Source organism: Oncorhynchus clarkii, chromosome 32 (assembly GCF_045791955.1).
Source record: "Oncorhynchus clarkii lewisi isolate Uvic-CL-2024 chromosome 32, UVic_Ocla_1.0, whole genome shotgun sequence".
Taxonomy (NCBI): Eukaryota; Metazoa; Chordata; class Actinopteri; order Salmoniformes; family Salmonidae; genus Oncorhynchus; species Oncorhynchus clarkii.
Window position 1 is genome coordinate 15,992,065 of NC_092178.1, and position 22,772 is coordinate 16,014,836.

At 42.2% G+C, this 22,772-nt stretch overlaps 2 protein-coding genes across 2 annotated transcripts in view; one reads left to right on the forward strand and one right to left on the reverse strand.

The window, feature by feature from the left end:
- Positions 1-179: 179 nt before the first annotated feature.
- Positions 180-3,444, forward strand: LOC139392025 (BET1 homolog). The gene is made up of 4 exons (XM_071139669.1): positions 180-356; positions 681-787; positions 906-962; positions 1,205-3,444. Exons 1-4 carry the CDS (start codon positions 338-340, stop codon positions 1,358-1,360), a joined length of 339 nt encoding a protein of 112 aa, XP_070995770.1. The 5' UTR covers positions 180-337; the 3' UTR covers positions 1,361-3,444.
- A 1,156-nt stretch (positions 3,445-4,600) lies between these two features.
- Positions 4,601-22,772, reverse strand: part of LOC139391910 (probable acyl-CoA dehydrogenase 6) — a 28,703-nt gene continuing 10,531 nt past the window's right edge. The window contains exons 3-10 of the mRNA XM_071139523.1: positions 21,749-21,821; positions 21,291-21,369; positions 20,123-20,253; positions 15,732-15,774; positions 13,755-13,757; positions 8,353-8,511; positions 7,880-8,030; positions 4,601-4,703 (exon numbers count right to left, since the gene is read on the reverse strand). Coding sequence (XP_070995624.1) covers positions 4,601-4,703; positions 7,880-8,030; positions 8,353-8,511; positions 13,755-13,757; positions 15,732-15,774; positions 20,123-20,253; positions 21,291-21,369; positions 21,749-21,821 — 742 coding nt within the window. The remainder of the gene's footprint in view (positions 4,704-7,879; positions 8,031-8,352; positions 8,512-13,754; positions 13,758-15,731; positions 15,775-20,122; positions 20,254-21,290; positions 21,370-21,748; positions 21,822-22,772) is intronic.

A 22,772-nucleotide genomic window follows, 5' to 3' on the forward strand; every position in this document is an offset into this window, starting at 1 on the left:
CCCCATTGTAGATTTTACATTTATTCTCTAATTTATCTATTTGTTTATGTCATGACATCCATTGCACTCCCTGTGACTGTTAATTGAGGGCAATTATTTTCAATTCGTTATTATGGCTCTCGGGTGCGGTGATGAAGTAAAAATATAATTTAATCCTCTGCGATGAAATTTTAGTATTTGCCTTATCGGCTTCCGTACGATGTCGTGGCGTTTCCGATCTTGTTGAATTAGTGTTAACCTGCCAGCTACCAACAAAAATAGCTACTGCTGCTCGGATAAAATCTCTGACATTAGCTATCACCTTAAAGATAGGACATCTCTGATAGAATAAATCAAAATGAGACGCGCAGGTTTGGGTAAGTTTCTGTTTGAGTCCATCGTTTTCAATGGAGAACGCTCTTTCGGGCTAGTTAGCGGGCTGGCTAGCTCACATATGTATAAAGAACGGGCTAGCTAGCTACTACACTTACTGACCAACTTGTTTTGGTAATTGTCATCATGGTTGCATTATAGCTAACTAGTGAACTGTATTTTACCTACTTAGCTAAGTTACATTTTAATGCGTAAGCGTGTTACCCACACTGATGCTACCTGACAGGCCTTCATAGGTAACGTTAGCTAGATATTTCTAGTTTATTTAGCTAACGTAGATCAATGCTTTTGTACATCATGTCAAACAGGCGAAGGAGGACCTGGAAATTATGTGGCCAGCGGGTACAGCGCATATGAAGAGGAAAATGAACACTTACAAGAGGGTCTGAGAGCCAAAGTCAGCGCCTTGAAACATGTAAGCATGTCAATGTGGGCAGGGCTCCGGGAAATTATATAATATGGGGTTTAGAGGTCTGGCTATCTCATATTGTTATCAAGTCCTCTGATTAACCTATTCCATGTCTGTCCTTCAGCTGTCAATTGATATTGGAACCGAAGTGAAGTACCAGAACAAAATTTTGGATGATATGGTAAGGAAGGAAGTGAGTCATTGTCTGTCTACTCTGCATAAGTACACAGCAGCTCAAGACCTATTCACACACATCTCACTTTCTGTACCCCCTTCTGCCAGATTGCACAAATGAAAAAATAAGCTGAGTTGGCATCATTTCACGATATTGCACAACAGATCGGCTATTTCACAGAGCAATTCATAACAGGACAGCAAAACATGTCACTGGATTAATTTTTGTAATTTTTTTTCTGCTAACAGGACTCAGACTTTGACTCAACGGGTGGTTTGCTGGGGGCCACCATAGGGAGAGTGAAGCAGCTTTCCAGGGGAAGCCAGACCAAGCTCCTGTGCTACATGCTGCTCTTCTGCCTCTTCGTCTTTACCCTCCTCTACTGGTTTATCAAACTGAGGTGATACATTACAGGAGGCCCCAGCTTTTCCTTCCCTGCCTCCGCCATAAGTCTGTCACTGGATCAGAAGACCAGGAGGATGATGATGATGATAATCAAATGTTAAAATCAAATTGTCACACGCGCCAAATACAAGTGTAGACTTTACCGTCAAAGGCTTACTTAGGAGCCCTTAACCAACAGTGTGACAATGAGGGGTAATAATGCATGGCTGTTATTCATTTTAGACAGCCCTGATGGATTTAATAGACACTGCCATAAGTTCACAATTGTAACAATGCCCATTAACGATGAGGTATATTCTAGGTTCATTTGTAACTGAGTGATCTAGTTCATCAGTGATCTGGTAAGGCTAAGCAGTAACATACAGTGCATTCGGAAAGTATTCAGACCCCTTGAATTTTTCCACATTGTTACATTACAGCATTATAAAATTGAAAAACAATTTAATCCATCTAAACACTCTCATAATGACAAAGCAAAAACAGGTGTAGACATTTTTGCAAATTCAACAAAAACAAATGGATCACATTTACATAAATATTCAGACTCATTACTTAGTACTTTGTTGAAGCACCTTTGGCAGCGATTACAGCCTCGCGTCTTCCTTGGTATGACTCTACAAGCTTGGCACACCTGTATTTGGGGAGTTTCTCACATTCTTCTCTGCAGATCCTCTCAATCTGTCAGGTTGAATGGGGAGAGTTGCTGCACAGCTATTTTCAGGTCTCCAGAAATATTAGATCAGGTTTAAGTTTGGCCTCTGGCTAGGCCACTCAAGGACATTCAGAGACTTAGGGTCGTTGTCCTGTTGGAAGGTGAACCTTCACCCCAGTCTGAGATCTTGAGCAGGTTTTCATCAAGGTTCTCTGTTCTGTTCATCTTACCCTCAATCCTGACTAGTCTCCCAGTCCCTGCTGCTGCCAGGGTTTTCTCCAGATGTGATGCTTGACATTCCGACCAAACAGTTCAATCTTGTTTCATGGTCCTTTAGGTGCTTTTGTGGGCTGTCTTGTGCCTTTTACTGAGTTGTGGCTTTCGTCTGGCCACTCTACCATAAAGGCCTGATTGGTGGAGTGCTGCAAAGATGGTGGTTCTTCTGGAAGGTTCTCCCATCTCCACAGAGAAACTCTGGAGCTCTGTCAGTGACCATCGAGTTCTTCATCACCTCCCTGACCAAGGCCCCAATTGCTCAGTTTGACCGGGCTGCCAGCTCTAAGAAGAGTCTTGGTGGTTCGAACTTCTTCCATTTAAGAATGATGGAGGCCATTGTGTTCTTGGACATTCAATGCTGCAGACATTCTTTTGGTACCATTCCCAGGATCTGTGCCTTGAACCAATCTCGGAGCTGTAAGGACAATTCCTCCGACCTCTTGGCTTGCTTTTTGCTCTGACATGCACTGTCAACTGTGGGACCTTATATAGACAAGTGTGTGCCTTTCCAGAATCATGTCCAATCAATTTAATTTACCACAGGTGGACCCCAATCAAGTTGTGGAAACATCTCGATGATCAATGGAAACAGGATGCACCTGAGCTCAATTTTGAGCCTCATAGCAGAAGGTCTGAATTAATAAGATATAGCAAAAATGTCATCTATTTTCACTTTGTCATTATGGGTATTGTGTATAGATTGATGAGGGTGGGGGGAGAGAATTTAATACATTTTAGATTAAGGCTGTAACATAACAATGTGGGAAAAGTCGAGGGTTCTGAATACTTTCAGAATGCACTGTATATACAAATGCGACTAAGCTCTCTAGGCTGAGTCACTGAGGAGCTCTCCAGTGCATGATTCATAATGCTATTTGTATGCAAGTGTGATAGATGTCATGATCTTGAAGAGATTGCTTGATCCAGTGTGACACTGACATTTGATCAATAGTGTTCAACTGTAGAGTTCCACTATAAACACACACCTTGTTTATTTGTTTTGAGGAATAAATTATAAGGCTTCACTCTCACTTCAAAACATTTCCTATCCAGTCTACAGTGACCGTTCATCTCCACCACGACACACTGTTCTCCCGTGAACAACTTTAATGTAAATGTGTTTTATATGTAAATAAACAAGATGTATGTTTTGAATTTGACTCAGCAAGTAAGATCAATTTCCCCACTTTCATTAAGTAGATGTCAACATATTCAGGCTCAGTTGAGGTAGAGTATTTAGCTTATTTTATACAAATAACGGTACATACTATTCATTGCATTCCTGAGACTATCTACAAAAATTGGATAGAATCTGTGCTGACAAAAGTTGATTTTTGACATTGATTACAAATCCTTTCCACTTCACATTGAAAAGAACACACAATAATTATAAATTCACATCTGTAGGATGGGCTGTTTTCAATTGCTGTAAGGCAATGAATGGAACCGAAGTTATACCGAAGAATCTTATGGATGGAAATCTTATGCATGTTTCTCCAGGTTGGAACTATGGAGGAGATATTTGAAAAAAATGTTTCTGTCTTGCCCTGTAGTCTAGTAGATGCATTATCATATGGTAAATGCAAAACTGCCCAATAGCCATGATGAGTGGTTAAATGGATTAACTTAAGAGTTTATGAATTGCTCTTCAGTTCTTTGATTTCTAAGGCTGCATTAAATTCCAGAAAATGTTTCTGTTCCTTCTGACCTTGTTCACTCCCTTTCACGGACTTGATAGGACTGGATAGATGTAAGCAAAATGGCGGAAACTAAGTTGAGGTATCGCTACCACCTATCCAGTCATTATAGATAAGTGAAAGAAAAGGAACTATGAGGTGATTCGATTCATCTGACCTGGGTAGGTGTGTTTTGCGCCGGGTGAAAGTTGATTGCATTCGTTTTGGAACCGGGCTGCCTCCCAGCGGGAGCCAGGTGCCCGGTTCAAAGCCCACGGTGAAGTCGGCTCGAATCAGAAGTCACGTAATTACCACGTGGAGTAATGAGTAGGATTCTGTGTTTTCACATGCAAAAGTGATTGCTGTTGATAAAAACACTATCTGCCTTGTTTGAAAATTCTAACATATATTTAATGGAAAGAGATGTTTCTGGACAACATACCATGCTGCCTTGTTGACAAAATGACACTGGGGGAGATTACTGTTCAATTTGAGAAGAGTGCTCCTCCCTCACCGCTTTTGCCCATTTATGTCACAGGCCATAGACTTGTGTCCAGCGGCTCAGCATAATCCAATCCGCCTAATGTTCTGGATTGACGTGTAGCTCAAGGGAAAGAGACACTAGCACTGTGACATCAATTCTTGTCTGGGGCCTTGGGTAGGGTGTCCATGTACTTGCAGATGATTGACAGCATTACCTCATCAGCACCTCCTCCAATGGACAATAACCTGGCGCCTCTGCGAAAAAAGAAAAAAAAGAAAAACAAATTAACACTGGGGTCATTCAATGACAGTTATAACCTCGGCCACATTCTTAAAAAACATGTAAACCACGTACTATTTTCGTCCATGAAGTACGACAATGGAGACTCTTTTCTGATTAGATGCTTCAATTATTAAAGTTTCATTTCCTGAGCAAAATTACCAATCTGACCCAGAATGTTCATGGAATGAACTACTGCAGGTCCACAGACGATGCAATCTCAACCACACTGCACACTGCCCTAACCCATCTGGACAAGAGGAATACCTATGTGAGAATGCTGTTCATCGACTACAGCTCGGCATTTAGCACCATAGTGCCCTCCAAGCTCGTCATCAAGCTCGAGACCCTGGGTCTCGACCCCGCCCTGTGCAACTGGGTACTGGACTTCCTGACGGGCCGCCCCCAGGTGGTGAGGGTAGGCAACAACATCTCCACCCCGCTGATCCTCAACACTGGGGCCCCACAAGGGTGCGTTCTGAGCCCTCTCCTGTACTCACTGTTCACCCACGACTGTGTGGCCACGCACGCCTCCAACTCAATCATCAAGTTTGCGGACGACACAACAGTGGTAGGCTTGATTACCAACAACGACGAGACGGCCTACAGGGAGGAGGTGAGGGCCCTCGGAGTGTGGTGTCAGGAAAATAACCTCACACTCAACGTCAACAAAACTAAGGAGATGATTGTGGACTTCAGGAAACAGCAGAGGGAACACCCCCCTATCCACATCGATGGAACAGTAGTGGAGAGGGTAGTAAGTTTTAAGTTCCTCGGCGTACACATCACAGACAAACTGAATTGGTCCACCCACACAGACAGCATCGTGAAGAAGGCGCAACAGAGCCTCTTCAACCTCAGGAGGCTGAAGAAATTTGGCTTGTCACCAAAAGCACTCACAAACTTCTACAGATGCACAATCGAGAGCATCCTGTCGGGCTGTATCACCGCCTGGTACGGCAACTGCTCCGCCCACAACCGTAAGGCTCTCCAGAGGGGAGTGAGGTCTGCACAACGCATCACCGGGGGCAAACTACCTGCCCTCCAGGACATCTACACCACCCGATGTCACAGGAAGGCCATAAAGATCATCAAGGACAACAACCACCCGAGCCACTGCCTGTTCACCCCGCTATCATCCAGAAGGCGAGGTCAGTACAGGTGCATCAAAGCTGGGACCGAGAGACTGAAAAACAGCTTCTATCTCAAGGCCATCAGACTGTTAAACAGCCACCACTAACATTGAGTGGCTGCTGCCAACACACTGACTCAACTCCAGCCACTTTAATAATGGGAATTGATGGGAAATGATGTAAAATATATCACTAGCCACTTTAAACAATGCTACCTAATATAATGTTTACATACCCTACATTATTAATCTCATATCTATACGTATATACTGTACTCTATATCATCTACTGCATCTTTATGTAATACATGTATCACTAGCCACTTTAACTATGCCACTTTGTTTACATACTCATCTCATATATATATACTGTACTCAATACCATCTACTGTATCTTGCCTATGCCGCTCTGTACCATCACTCATTCATATATCCTTAGGTACATATTCTTTATCCCCTTACACTTGTGTCTATAAGGTAGTAGTTTTGGAATTGTTAGCTAGATTACTTGTTGGTTATTACTGCATTGTCGGAACTAGAAGCACAAGCATTTCGCTACACTCGCATTAACATCTGCTAACCATGTGTATGTGACAAATAACATTTGATTTGATTTGTAGTATCGAAAGTCAACATCACTGTTGCATAACTATATTGACAAAAAAATTGAATCAAATTGTATTTGTCCCATTAATTTATTTTAATTAACTAGGCAAGTCAGTTAAGAACAAATTCTTATTTTCAATGACAGCCTAGGAACAGTGGGTTAACTGCCTGTTCAGGGGTAGAACAACATATTTGTACCTTGTCAGCTCGGGGATTTGAACTTGCAACCTTCCGGTTACTAGCCACTAGGCTACCCTGCCGCCCCATGTGCTGAATACAACAGGTGTAGTCGACCTTACAGTGAAATGCTTACTTACAAGCCCTTAACCAACAATGCAGTTTTAAGAAAATACCAACAACAAAAAAAGTAAGAAATAAGAATAACAAATAATTGAAGAGCACCAGTAAATAACAATAGCAGGGCTATATGCAGGGGGTATTGGTACAGAGTCAATGTGCGGGGGCACCGGTGTTGAGGTAATTGAGGTAATATGTACATATAGGTAGAGTTATTGACAAGTGACAAGTGACAATGTATAGATAATAACAGAGAGTTGGTTGCTCAACTGGTTTAGCTCAGACATGAATTTCCTCCGTACACTATCTATCTGCATATTGCATATGAACAGTGTTTGTACATTGAAAGGTTTTGTGGAAGTGATGAAACTGAGATCTTTTCAACTAACAGTGACAGTGACCCTTGACCCCCAGATGCCTATCATTAAATATCTCAAATGGCACACTATACCTAGTGCACTACTTTTTACCAGGGCCTATAGGGCTCTGGTCAAAAGTAGTGCAATACATAGGAATTAGGGTGCGTTCTACAGCTAACAACCAATGGTTGCGTGCCACGTAATCGACTGTCATCGACTGACAAATTGCTATAACATAGATGTGGTTAGTTTATACTTAAAATACCTATCCAGGCGTTAGCGACATCTAAGCTCTGAAACACAGCCCATGTCTCATTGCCTTGATTTGCCACATCAGAGTACAGTAGTAACAACGATACAGCAGTGGACTACTGTGAGAGGTAAACAGACCTGTACTGCATCATCTGACCAATGAAAGCACAGCATTCGACAGTGGCTCCATAAAACCCTTTTGGAGTTAGCTAACACTTAATTTGCATATCAGCTAATAAACAACTTATCATAGTTTATGCATGTAGGACTTGTTAATACATCCATGAACAAATTCTATAATATAAATAATATGAACTTCATGAATGGTTAGCAAACAAAACATTTAGTAATGGCTTATGACAGGTTGATACGCAGAACTTGTAACCTTCACATAAAGTGTTGCAGAGTTTATTCAGTTCTTTGACAAGGAGTTTGCTCCAAAATGCGTCAGGGAATTAAGCTGCTGTCCTGAACCTTCTTTTAGATTTTCTTCTTCTCCACTCACCTGTAAAACCTGCTGACGAGGACATCGCAGGAGAAGCCCATTCCTCCCCAGTACTGCAGGCAGCTGTCCCCCACCTCCCTGGACAGATGGCCTGCCTTCAGCTTAGCCATGGATGCCAGCTTAGTCACATCGTTGCCCTTGATGTACAGAGCTGGGGGGACACAAGGAGAGTTGAATTTCACTGATGTTGCTGTAAGTTTGTGGCTGTATCTAACATCTTTGGTGGTTTCCTTTCCTAAGTCCTTAGTGCTCACCCTCACCAATCGAGGCCTGTCAGGCCTTTCCCCATGGAAATCAGTCATTGTCCCAAATAGCACCCTTTTCCCTATGTAGTGCACTACATTTCACAATTTCCCTGTGTAGTGCACTACATTTGACCATAGCCTTTTGGGTCCTGGTCAAAAGTAGTGCACTACATCGGGAATGAGGTGCCATTTGGGACGCATTCATTACCTTATCTTGAATACACCCACCTGTGGAGCGATAGAGGAAGGAGTGCAGCAGCTCGATCTCTGTCTCCAGCTCAGCCAGTCTGAAGTGGACTGACTGGTGGTAGAGAACAGACATCTTGAAGATCTTCCTCTGTCTGGTGTACTGAATGGTGTCCTGGATGATGTTGTCCCTCATGGTTACTGAACAGTAATATAGAGTTTTTTTTTGTTTACAAGCAAACGTCACGTTTGAGGGGATTATGGTTGCATCACGGCCTGGTATGGGAATTGGTCCGTCTACAACTGCAAGGCCCTCCAGCAGGTGGTTAAGACGGCCAGTACATCACTGGGACCATGCTCCCACCTATTCAGGAAATTTTCTCGAAACAATGCCTGAAGAAGGCCCACAGCATCATGGAAGAAGGCCCACAGCATCGGGAAGATGGTATCAGAGCATGAGGTCTGATACCAACAGGCTCAGAGACAGTTTCTATCTACACTGAACAAAAAGCTTATTTCTCTCAAATTTTGAGCACAAATTTGCTTACATCCCTGTTAATGAGCATTTCTACTTTGCCAAAATAATCCATCCACCTGACAGACGTGGCATATCAATAATCTGATTAAACAGCATGATCATTACACAGGTGCAACTTGTGCAGGGGACAGTGAAAGGCCACTCTAAAATGTGCAGTTTTGTCACACAACACAATGCCAAAGATGGCTCAAGTTTTGAGGGTGCATGTAATTGGCATTGTCATGACGTTGGCCTGGGGGTTGGTTTATGACAGTCATAAATATCTCTTCCCCCCTTTTTCCTCTCTCTACCCTACTGATATGAAATTTGAAAACCCCTTGGTTAACATAGAGATTCTGGGAACATCAGAAGGTGGGGGGAAATTAACTATATTCTGGTAATCCGACCAATTGAACATATGCGGTGGTACTTAATGAATATGATGTCAGTTCAGTTGTCACCTGAGACATTCTCCTCAATGATGGGATGACATAAACTCTACAGTGGAAAGTCTACACATCAGAGTTATCGGATTCACATGGAATTGTTGTTCAATTTAAATGTTTGAATATAAAATTATTGGTTAAGAGATGGAATTAAATTTTAGCTTCCAAATGAGAGATTTGGGTTTTCATAAGGTTAGGGCTCTCCTCAATCAGTGGCCCGCCCCTGTGAAGAGACATGGGTTATAAAACTTTTCAGATACACCCTTCTCGCTCCACTATATAAAGCCTTGACGAAAATGTAACCTCCTGTTCCAAGTACGTGAGGTCTGCAGCCTCTGCGTTAAAAGGACTAACATGTCAACTACAGAACTAAGCCAACCTCAGCGTGAGCTTTGGTTGCGAATGGTATGAACTTTGAACTCTTATTCACTACAGAAGTGATACCTCCTAGCCGTTGAGTTAGCCACAGCAGCTGCAAATGCGGGCTAGGAAAGAACAGACAGAGTCTCCCGTCTACCACACAATGACGTTACTACAACGTATCCAATTGACCACCAGAGACATTCTTCAAAGGACTCGGTTTGGCATCTGACTTAATTTGTAAACAAAATATTTTGTTTTGTTGACTCGATTAACGTTGCTTTAAATCAGTGCACTCTCTCGCAGTCTTTCTCTCAACTCCATTCAAATTGCATCCAAAATAGATCATCCTTGTTCTAGATTGATATGTAGATATACAGTACCAGTCACAAGTTTGGACACACCTACTCATTCCAGGGTTTTTCTAACACTATGAAGTAACACATATGGATTAATGTATTAACCAAAAAAGTGTTAAACAAATCAACATCCTATTGGATAATGGTACAATAATTTGGGCTTTTTTGGGCTTGGGCTCATTAAATGAATTTAATGTACGGATCATCACTCAGGTAGCATCAGGCTTGAATTTTTGATCAAAGCTCTATTCTAATCCAGACATAGGCCTATTTATATGCTTTATAAGCTTTTGAATGACACTTCCGGTTTTGGAGGGAAATACCGGGTTACCTGGGAAAAAAGTGATTTATTCTCGGGATGGAACATGTAAAATACCGGGAAAATATTCAAGCCTATTGCATGCTCACCAGACATGTCACCCATTGAGTATGTTTGAGATGCTCTGGATTGACGTGTACGACAGTGTATTACAGATCCCTCCAATAGCCAGCTACTTCGCAAGGCCAATGAAGAGGAGTGGGACAACATTCCACAGGCCTGATCAACTCTATGTGAAAGAGATGAGGCAAATGGTGGTCACACCAGATACTGACTGGTTTTCTTATCTACACTGTAACACCGGATTTCCTCTTCGTCTGAAGAGGAGTAAGGATCGGACCAAGAGGCAGTGTGGTAAGTGTTCATGACGATATTTTAATGAATACAAATCGAACAAAAACAATAAACAATAACGTGAAACAGTACTGTGTGGTGACAAACACTAACACGGAAACAAACACCCACAAACCAACAGTGAAACCCAGGCTACCTAAGTATGATTCTCAATCAGAGACAACTAACGACACCTGCCTCTGATTGAGAACCATACTAGGCCGAAACAGAAACCAAACATAGAAAAACAAACATAGACTGCCCACCCCAACACACGCCCTGACCATACTAAATAAAGACAAAACAAAGGAAATAAAGGCCAGAACGTGACATACACCCCTACCTTTTTTGTTTAAAGTATCTGTGAACCACACATGCATGGTTGTATTTCAAGTGAAATCAGTAGTTTAGGGCCTAATTTATTTATTTCAATTGGCTGATTTCCTTATATGAACTGTAACTCAGTAAAATCATAGAAATTGTTGAATGTTGCATTTATATTTTTGTTCAGTATACATGCCGTGTAATATACTTGTGCTACAATGCGTGCTAAAATGTTTATTCTACTGAGACATTTACTTTATGTTCGTATTCTAATCTTTTATTATTTCTTATTGTTGTTGCATTGTTGAGAAGCAACCTGCAAGTAAGCATTTCATTGAATGGTGTATTCCATGTGTATCTCGTATATAAGACTAATACAATTTGAAACTTGATGTGTGCATTCCCTCACCAACAAGCTCTGTAGCACGATAGCTAACGCTAAAGTCAGGACCTTGACAAACTTAACAGTGAGTGAGTGATGACCACGAAAGCGCACAAGACTGAAGGGGTTTGGGTTAAATGCAGATGACACATTTCAGTTGAAGGCATTCAGTTGTACAACTGACTAAGTATCCCCTTTCCCCTTTATAGCCATGTTCAACAAGTATATTATTCTGGCTTTACCTAGCTCTGTTAGTGATATTTGACCTTTTTTCATTTTTTAAAGAACTAATTAACCTGATTCTGTCAGACAGCAGATTTATAGAGATGAGATGATGACTTGGAATTAAATAATAAAGTCATCATATAAAACAAATGTAACATACGCAACAACTGAAATCTTTTATTCAATTAAAGTTGTGAATAAACTGTGGTTAATAAGTGATAAGCAGTAATGGGCAGTCACTACCATCATGGGACTTTTATTGATTGTATTATTCTGTGTTGTTACAGCATTCAACCCACATAATGCATAGCGCATTTACAGTTTTTTTTCGATTGCTAAACGACAGTGGACACAACTGGAGTCACATGTGCAAAACTCTAACTACAGTCTGCACAGCAGCAGTTCATGTGGACCAAACTCTAGTTCGTTTTTCATTGCTTGAACACAGTTTTCAAAACTCTACACACTTATCCCATGACTTTAACCACAACCTGCACAACACTGTGGATTTACAGCACTTTGTTCAAATGCTAACACACTGCTGTCAAAACTGTGAACCACACATTCAAAACGGAATAAATTTCAGCCTTGTGCCTTTCAAACACTGCTGATTGCAATTTCAGCTGAAAGGCTAAGCAGGTGTCTTGTTTTAGACTTGTTAGTGAACACACACACATATTACAGTAGGTAGAGCTCAGAAAGACTCATTTTGGAAATGGAACAAGGAAGATGGGTTCGTGGAGGGAGAAGGGTGGCAGGGAGAGGGCGGATGCGTGGAGGAAGACAAAGAAGACAAAGAGCTGTTATTTCAGATGAAATAAGGGCTACACTTATAGACCATGTCGTGAACCATGGTCTCTCATTGAGAGAGGCAGGGTTGAGGGTGCAACCCAATCTGCAAAGATCCACAGTGGCATCTGTAATGCGAATTTTCCATCATGCAAACAGGTGAGAGTTACATCCTTACAGTAAATGAAAACATTACAGGAATCTATTTTGTATTGCAATTATAGAATATTTACACAGATATATATTACAGTAAGTTTGACTGTAAAATATATTTTTACAACAGGACCCAAAGGCTGCCCCCAACAGGGGGAAGAGGAAAAATATTTTCAGATGCTATTGTTGCCATGGTTGTTGTCAACAATGCAATAAAACTGCGGGAGATTCAAGATAGAGTGCTGGCTGATAATGATATATTAGAAAATGTTAATTCTGTCAGCACAACAACTATTGCTCGAGTCCTAAAGAAACACCAAGTTACAATGAAACAGTTATACACTGTACCGTTCGAGAGAAACAGTGAACGGGTAAAAGAGCAAAGATACCAATATGTCCAGGTAAGACGTCTGAGGTTACGTACACAGCTATACAAAATATTTACAGTAAAAAAAAACACTAGCATTTCTACAGTAAAACTGTGCACTTACTGTTTTTCAGAGAGTAATGGAGGTGGAAGTACTGGAAAGACCACATTAATTTGTATTTATCGATGAAGCTGGATTTAACCTTGCCAAAACACAGTGCAGAGGAAGGAATGTTTTAGGTCAAAGGGCCACTGTGGAGGTTCCAGGCCAAAGGGGGGGAAATATCACCATGTGTGCCGCAATGGCCAATGATGGTTTGCTTCTCAACACACCACTCATTGGCCCATACAACACAGAAAGGCTTATAGCTTTCCTAGAACAGCTCTATGCTCAGCTAGTGCCAGCAGAACAGGGGGAGCCAGTAAGAAAAGTTTTTGTCATAGTTTGCGATAACGTTGCTTTTCACCACTCTGCAGCTGTCACAGATTGGTTTGCAGCACATCACAGATTTATGGTTTTGTACCTGCCTGCATATTCACCCTTCCTCAACCCAATAGAGGAGTTTTTCTCTGCCTGGGGGTGGAAAGTGTTTGGTCACCACCCACATGACCAAATGTCTCTTTTGAAAGCTATGCGTGCCGGATGTGAGGACACGAGTCCAGAGGACTGCCAGGGATGGATAAGGCACTCCAGAAGGTTCTTCCCCAGGTGCATGGCAAGAGAAAACATTAGATGTGGTGTTGAAGAAAACCTGTGGCCTGATGCTAGAGAGAGGCAGGATTAGCCCCTCAATTATTTGTTCGATTTACAGTATGTACTTTTAGTTTCTACCTTTTTTTTCTCATTACTGTAATTCCGTAAATTACTACAGACTATTGAAGCAAACTGCTAATTTTCATTTACCTTAAAGAATTGTTATGTTCTAAAAAAAAATATAAATCATGTGAAAGAATGTCACTCTTTTCTTTGAAGAAAATATTACTTTGTATGAAGTCACTGAAATTGTTCAAACTGTAAAGATGAAAAGTTTGTATTTTCTGTATTGGTGTTTGATGCTAGTGTTTTTACTCTCAGTGTGTTCTGAGTGACAGTGTGTGTTATCTCAGTGAGGGTTGTGCATAGTGTTTGGCTGCACTGAGCGTGTTTTGAGCCATGTGTTAAGAGTTGTGTTGCTTGGAATGAGTTTTGCAGGTGATGTGAACTGTTTAGCTCAGGTGACTGTTGGTAGTGCAGACTGTAGTTAGAGTTTTGCACATGTGACTCCAGTTGTGCCCACTGTCGTTTAGCAATCGAAAAAAACTGTAATGTTTAAAAAAAATATTGAAATCAAAAAACGTGATTTGCTCAGCAGTACTTGCTAGGTAATCAACCTCTGATGCAGTGGTTCTCAAACCTCTCCTTGAGGACCCCCAACCATTCTATGGATTTGATCTATTCCAGAGCTAGCACACCTGATTCAACTTGACAACTAATCAGCAAACCCTTGATTAGATTAATCAGGGCTAAAATAAAATTGTCTGGAGGTCCTAGAGAACAGATTTGAGAACAACTGCTCTGATGACATCTGCGATGATTACCTGTTTGATTACATGTTGGTTAACTTGCATGAGCTGCATCTGAAATTGCATGTGATCGTATCCACTCCTAGGTAAACAAAGAGCTTTCTGATTCCAAACAGCGCGCACTACTTTTCATGATGTGGCTGGGAAATGGGTCTATATATATATATATATATATATATATATATATAGTTGTTTGTCAATTGTATTACAGAGGGTGGAGTACACAGAGGCTGTGATTAAGTTGCTGTGTGAGGAAGTTCATGTCCTATTTTTTCCCCTCTTTGTGTGAAACTAGTTTTAAATTGGAAGTGGGTGGATGATACAAATCAATGAGCATATACAGATATAACTGTCTGTCTATGTGTGTGTGTGTTTGTGTGTCTGTATGTTTGTGTGTCTGTGTGTTTGTGTGTGTCTGTGTGTTTGTGTGTCTGTGTGTGTGTGTGTGTGTGTGTGTGTGTGTGTGTGTGTGTGTGTGTGTGTGTGTGTGTGTGTGTGTGTGTGTGTGTGTGTGTGTGTGTGTGTGTGTGTGTGTGTGTGTGTGTGTGTCTATGGGTTTGTGTTTAGTGTAACAGTCAATGAATAAATAGATAAGAAGCTACTCAGACTGTTATCAAGCCCAGTCTAAATAATAATAGTAATTTGGTTACTTGCCCAAAGCTCTAACCACTAGGCTACAGTACCTGCCGCCCCTCATCAGCGCCTCCTCTATCAGACAGTATCCTGACGTCTCGCGTATTAAAAAGAAAACAGAAAAACGCAAATTGACAAATTAACACTGGGGTCATTCAATTACAGTTATTACCTTGGCTACATTCTTAAAAACCATGGAAACCACATGTATTTTGTCCATGAAGTGCGACAATGGGAACTCTTTTCTGATTAGATGCCTAAATGAATTAGATTTCATTTCCTGAGCAAAATTACCAATCTGAATGTCCAGAATGTCCGTGGAATGAACTGAAAGTCACCTCTCAGTGAAAAAAACTATGTTGTGTAACTGTATTGACTCTGATGTTTCTGAACTGGTTTAGCCTGGCTATGAACTTCCTTCTTTCGTCACACTGGCTGACATGCGGAAACCCTTTGAACCCATTATGAAAAATGACGTTTGGATTAAGTTTCAAATTGACAACGTCTCTCCTTGAACTAGAAACACTTTAAGGAATACCGGAAAACCCCCACAGACGGAAAGACAGAGTAGAGTATTGATAGGAAGGAGAGAGAGAGGCAGAGTGGGGTAGGGAGGAAAGAAACAGGACTGAATTGGAGAGGTTTGTTTACTATTGCCCACCGACCAAAGTCTCTCTTCCTGGAACTGCAGCATCTTTTATTAATGTTTTATTTATTTCACCTTTATTTACCCAGGTAGGCAAGTTGAGAACAAGTTCTCATTTACAATTGCGACCTGGCCAAGGCCTGATAAAGCAAAGCAGTTCGACACATACAACGACACAGAGTTACACATGGAGAAAAACAAACATAGTCAATAATACAGTAGAAACAAGTCTATATACGATGTGAGCAAATGAGGTGAGATAAGGGAGGTAAAGGCAAAAAAATGCCATGGTGGCGAAGTAAATACAATATAGCAAGTAAAACACTGGAATGGTAGATTTGCAGTGGAAGAAAGTGCAAAGTAGAAATAAAAACAATGGGGTGCAAAGGAGCAAAATAAATAAATAAATACAGTAGGGAAAGAGGTAGTTGTTTGGGCTAAATTATAGGTGGGCTATGTACAGGTGCAGTAATCTGTGAGCTGCTCTGACAGCTGGTGCTTAAAGCTAGTGAGGGAGATAAGTGTTTCCAGTTTCAGAAATTTTTGAAGTTCGTTCCAGTCATTGGCAGCAGAGAACTGGAATGAGAGGCGGCCAAAGAAAGAATTGGTTTTGGGGGTGACCTGAGAGATATACCTGCTGGAGTGCGTGCTACAGGTGGGTGATGCTATGGTGACCAGCGAGCTGAGATACCTAGCAGGGTCTTGTAGATGACATGGAGCCAGTGGGTTTGGCAACGAGTATGAAGCGAGGGCCAACCAACGAGAGCGTACAGGTCGCAATGGTGGGTAGTATATGGGGCTTTGGTGACAAAACGGATGGCACTGTGATAGACTGCATCCAATTTGTTGAGTAGGGTATTGGAGGCTATTTTGTAAATGACATCGCCGAAGTCGAGGATTGGTAGGATGGTCAGTTTTACAAGGGTATGTTTGGAAGCATGAGTGAAGGATGCTTTGTTGCGAAATAGGAAGCCAATTCTAGATTTCACTTTGGATTGGAGATGTTGATGTGGGTCTGGAAGGAGAGTTTACAGTCTAACCAGACACTTAGGTATTTGTAGTTGTCCATGTATTCTAAGTCAGAGCCGTCCAGAGTAGTGATGTTGGACAGGCGGGCAGGTGCAGGCAGCGATCGGTTGAAGAGCATGCATTTAGTTTTACTTGTATTTAAGAGCAATTGGAGGCCACGGAAGGAGAGTTGTATGGCATTGAAGCTTGCCTGGAGGGTTGTTAAAACAGTGTCCAAAGAAGGGCCAGAAGTATACAGAATGGTGTCGTCTGCGCAGAGGTGGATCAGAGACTCACCAGCAGCAAGAGCGACATCATTGATGTATACAGAGAAGAGTCGGTCCAAGAATTGAACCCTGTGGCACCCCCATAGAGACTGCCGGAGGTCCGGACAGCAGACCCTCTGATTTGACACACTGAACTCTATCAGAGAAGTAGTTGGTGAACCAGGCGAGGCAATCATTTGAGAAACCAAGGCTGTCGAGTCTGCCGATGAGGATGTGGTGATTGACAGAGTCGAAAGCTTTGGCCAGATCAATGAATACGGCTGCACAGTAATGTTTCTTATCGATGGCGGTTAAGATATCGTTTAGGACCTTGAGCGTGGCTGAGGTGCACCCATGACCAGCTCTGAAACCAGATTGCACAGCAGAGAGGGTATGGTGAGTTTCGAAATGGTCGGTAATCTGTTTGTTGACTTGGCTTTCGAAGACCTTAAGGCAGGGTAGGATAGATATAGGTCTGTAGCAGTTTGGGTCAAGAGTTTCCCCCCCTTTGAAGAGGAGGATGACCGCAGCTGCTTTCCAATCTTTGGGAATCTCAGACGACACGAAAGAGAGGTTGAACAGGCTAGTAATAGGGGTGGCAACAATTTCGGCAGATCATTTTAGAAAGAAAGGGTCCAGATTGTCTAGCCCGGCTGATTTGTAGGGGTCCAGATTTTGCAGCTCTTTCAGAACATCAGCTGACTGGATTTGGGAGAAGGAGAAATGGGGGAGGCTTGGGCGAGTTGCTGTGGGGGGAGCAGTGCTGTTGACCGGGGTAGGGGTAGCCAGGTGGAAAGCATGGCCAGCCGTAGAAAAATGCTTATTGAAATTCTCAATTATAGTGTATTTATCAGTGGTGACAGTGTTTCCTATCTGCAGTGGCAGCTGGGAGGAGGTGTTCTTATACTCCATGGACTTTACAGTGTCCCAGAACTTTTTTGAGTTAGTGTTGCAGGAAGCAAATTTCTTGAAAAAGCTTTTCTAACTGCCTGTGTATAATGGTTTCTAGCTTCCCTGAAAAGCTGCATATCACGATGCTAATGCAGAATGCTATAGGTTGTTTTTGTGTTGGTTAAGGGCAGTCAGGTCTGGGGAGAACCAAGGGCTATATCTGTTCCTGGTTCTAAATTTCTTGAATGGGGCATGCTTATTTAAGATGGTTAGTAAGGCATTTTTTTTTAAATAACCAGGCATCCTCTACTGACGGGATGAGATCAATATCCTTCCAGGATACCCCGGCCAGGTCGATTAGAAAGGCCTGCTCACTGAAGTGTTTCAGGGAGCGTTTGACAGTGATGAGTGGAGGTCGTTTGACCGCTGACCCATTACAGCTGCAGGCAATGAGGCAGTGATCGCCGAGATCTTGGTTGAAGACAGCAGAGGTGTATTTAGAGGGCAAGTTGGTTAGGATGATATCTATGAGGGTGCCCGTGTTTACTGCTTTGGGGTTGTATCTGGTAGGTTCATTGATAATTTGTGTGAGATTGAGGGCATCAAGCTTAGATTGTAGGATGGCTCTGGTGTTAAGCATGTTCCAGTTTAGGTCGCCTAGCAGCACGAGCTCTGAACATAGATGGGGGGCAATCAGTTCACATATGGTGTCCAGAGCACAGCTGGGGGCAGAGGGTGGTCTACAGCAAGCGGCATCGGTGAGAGACTTGTTTTTAGAGAGGTGGATTTTTAAAAGTAGAAGTTCAAATTGTTTGGGTACAGACCTGGATAGTAGGACAGAACTCTGCAGGCTATCTTTGCAGTAGATTGCAACACCACCCCCTTTGGCAGTTCTATCTTGTCTGAAAATGTTGTAGTTAGGGATGAAAATTTCAGAATTTTTGGTGGTCTTCCTAAGCCAGGCAGAGTGTGCTTAAGCAGTGAATAAAGCAAACTTAGGGAGGAGGCTTCTAATGTTAACATGCAAGAAACCAAGGCTATTACGGTTACAGAAGTCATCAAAAGAGAGCGCCTGGGGAATAGGAGTGGAGCTAGGCACTGCAGGGCCTGGATTCACCTCTACATCACCAGAGGAAAAGAGGAGGATTAAGATAAGGGTACGGCTAAAAGCAATGAGAATTGGTCGTCTAGAACGTCTGGAACAGAGAGTAAAAGGAGGTTTCTGGGGGCGATAAAATAGCTTCAAGGTATAATGTACAGACAAAGGTATGGAAGGATGTGAATACAGTGGAGGTAAACCTAGGTATTGAGTAATGATGAGAGAGATATTGTCTCTAGAAACATCATTGAAACCAGGAGATGTCATCGCATGTGTGGGTGGTGGAACTAATAGGTTGGATAAGGGATAGTGAGCAGGACTAGAGGCTCTACAGTGAAATAAGCCAATAAACACTAACCAGAACAGCAATGGACAAGGCATATTGACATTAAGGAGAGGCATGCTTAGTCGAGTGATCAAAAGGGTCCAGTGAGTACTGAGGTTGGTTGGGGTCACGGTGATTCGGACAGCTAGCCAGGCCATCGGTAGCAAGCTAGCATAGGATGGAGGTCTGTTTTTAGCCACCTTGTGCGTTTCCGTCGGTAGGATTAGTGGGGTTCCGTGTGGTAGAGGGGATCAATCCAATGCACAAAAAAAATGGATATAGTTATAGAGGCCCAAGAAAACAAGAAAAAAATTGTCCGATAGATCTATTCAGATAGGAGCCAATAAGACAGCTAACGATTAGCGGACCGCAGATGGGCGTTCAGGTGACATCGCGACGTAGGAGCCAGCTGGATAACTCCCTTGGGCAGATAACGTCGGTAGTCCAGTTGTAAAGGCCCGGTGGGGCTCCGCGTTGGCAGTAAAACGGGTCCGGATAGGTGATTGTAGCCCAGGAGTGGCTGATGGAACTCTTCAGCTGGCTAGCTCCGGAATAATTGATGTTTGCTCCGGGATCGACGTAAGCCGATAGTCACACGGATAGCAGCTAGCTAGCTGCGAGATCCAGGTATAAATGTCCAGAGCTTGCGGTTGAAATCCGGGGACATGAAGAGAAAAATAGGTCCGGTATGTTCTGGTCCGAGCCGCGGCGTACAAAACTGCCGATAGATTTTCGAGCTAAAGGATAGCTGATGACCACAAACCGTGGTTAGCTGAATACTAACGATTAGCCAGTAAAGAAGCTAACTATCTGATAGGTGAAGCTCATCCCCTCCTGACCAATGAGGTTCTTGCAGGGCATGCGCACGTCATCGAAGAAGACCTCGGCTGTGTGGGAAGACATCCCCGTCTTGTCGATCGTGCGGGCGATGTGAACCCCTGCGAGGGAAACAACGGAGAGAGAGATGGAGCATCATCATGTGGGTCTTGGGTGGGACACCAGAGACTATGAGCTAGCTCCCTAATGGAATGACACAGCAGAGTGAAATGACAATGTAATCCCTTGGTTTTAGGTCACAGTGCCAAGATGACAAAAATGTCAATATCTACAGTGTCTTCAGAAAATTTTCACACCTCTTGACTTTTACCACATTTTCTTGTGTTATACCTTGAATTTAAAATGGATTCAATTGTGGAGTTTTTTGGTCACTGGCCTACACACAATACCCGATAATGTCAAAGTGGAATTATGTTTTTCTAAATTTTTACAAATGAATAAAAAATGAAAAGCTGACATTTCTTGAGTCAGTAAGTATTCAACCCCTTCAGGAGTAAACATTTGCTTAACAAATCACATAATGAGTTGCATGGACTCATTCTGTGTGCAATAATAGTGTTTATAACATGATTTTTGAATGACTACCTGACTACTTTGTTTCTGAATTAGGCCCAAGAACGGGAGATGAAGCTATTGACTATTGGAGAGTTTGCTTAGACAGAGTTGGCTTTTCACACATAGTTCTGAGCTATAGTTCGAATCAGAGTTTGATTATTTGTTACATTGTATTTTTTTTTCATTTGGTCCAGTTGGTTTCACATTGCCACAGTGTTAATACAAGTCATTTGTTTATTGGAGAAAATGCTCACGTTAAATCCATGTATGATTATCAAGAAGCAAACATCATATTACTTTCGCTTTGGTCATCCATCAACATGCGTGAGGCTATATTCAGTAGCCTATATTGGTTGGACTCCCTGACCATCAATACACAGACTCCCGATGTTGTGACTCAAAGCGACTGTCTCTCCTGACCTGCATGGGATACGCTCATAAAACGCATTGCTACACACATAATATTTCAGTGATATCAAGTTATGCTACTGTGTACATTTAATCAAATGTTCGCAGTCAAACAACCAATAATACTGCACGCCTCTGGTTATTTTCCTGTGTTTGGTCCAGACTGCATTCTCACCTGCAGAGAACCGCACCAGGGTATGGATGGAATCAGACTGCAGCGTTTTTGAGCGAACCGCGCTGCATTGTTTCGTGTGCTGCCGAGTGCGGATAGAGTGTTCACACCAGAGACACTGCTTTTGGACTGTACTCTTAATAGATGTAATTCTAATTCCAGTTGGTCGGTTCCAGTTTTATCCTGATCCATAGAGCCACAGCTTAAAAACAGAGAATATTAGAGACAGACCATCTTGGATCCATGACACTGTATGATCTAAATCCAATATAACGCCAAATTCTGTAGAATAACCTTTTCCAAACAACTGTGATCCACCAACTTTTTCGACCTCAGTGGTTGAGTTCTTACTGAGAATTCACTTTAGGGGAAGCGGAAGTCAGGCCATAATAAATTACTAGTGGGATACTAAATTAAGGCAACTTACTAGCAACATCGGAACCGGCTCCCACTTCACTCACTCCCAGACAGGCCACTTTGTCTCCCATTATGGAGGGCAGCAGAAACTCCTTCTTCAGCTCTTCAGAGCCAAACCTACAGTACCACAACACACAGAGACAGTGGTGTTGAAGAGCTGTTCAAGTAGCTGTTCCGGTAGACTTCCAGTCACTGCTCTAACGCAGTAGCTCACAAACTACCTTCAACTTCTTCAAACTGCACGTGGAGACATACAAATGGAATTCCTTCGTTTATCTTAGTAGAACGCGGGCTTAATTGCCAAAATCTCACACTATCCCTTTAAACTTAAGCCATGTTTTTAGTTCACCGAGCCACTGTCTCCAAATGCTAACTTTTTAGCATTTGCGGCATAAATCCAATGCTAAATTTGCATTTTTCGCGCTTCATGTCCAAATCACGTTAAAGTAACTTAATTGCACTATGCAAACAATTAAATATACTTTAGCATATCCTAGTAACCTGGGTGACCGGCAACCTAATAAGCAAGGCTTGGAATGTATTTAAATGTGAATGTATTCAATGAAAGTAGCTGTAAAGCTACGTAGAAAATAGAATACATGTTTTTCTTGAAAAGTATAAGATCATTGGTGTATCATGACAGTTATGTAAATTGCCCATACAGGTAAGACATCAGGGTTTTAAAGATTCTGACCAAATTCACATTCACATCACTATGTGAGTTATAGATCTGTCATTGTCATTGAAGGCAAGTCTAAGAAGCGGTTGATCTGTTCTATGTATGCTTTTTCTATGCTTCCCGTTCTTAAGTTAGCATTTTTTGTCTTTTACCTTGGGTTTTGTACACCAGCTTCAAACTGCCGAAAAAACTATATTTTTAGTTATCGAAAATATATTTAATATAGGTTTAGATGGTACAATGATGATCCTCTACACCACATATGTCAGAGTCAAGGCCCGCGGGCCACATCCGGCCCGCAAGAAGGTTTTTTACGGCCCCTGGGATGATCTTGATTTATTATTAGAACCGGCCCGCAGCAAGCCGGCAGCCCGCAGATCTTTTACACG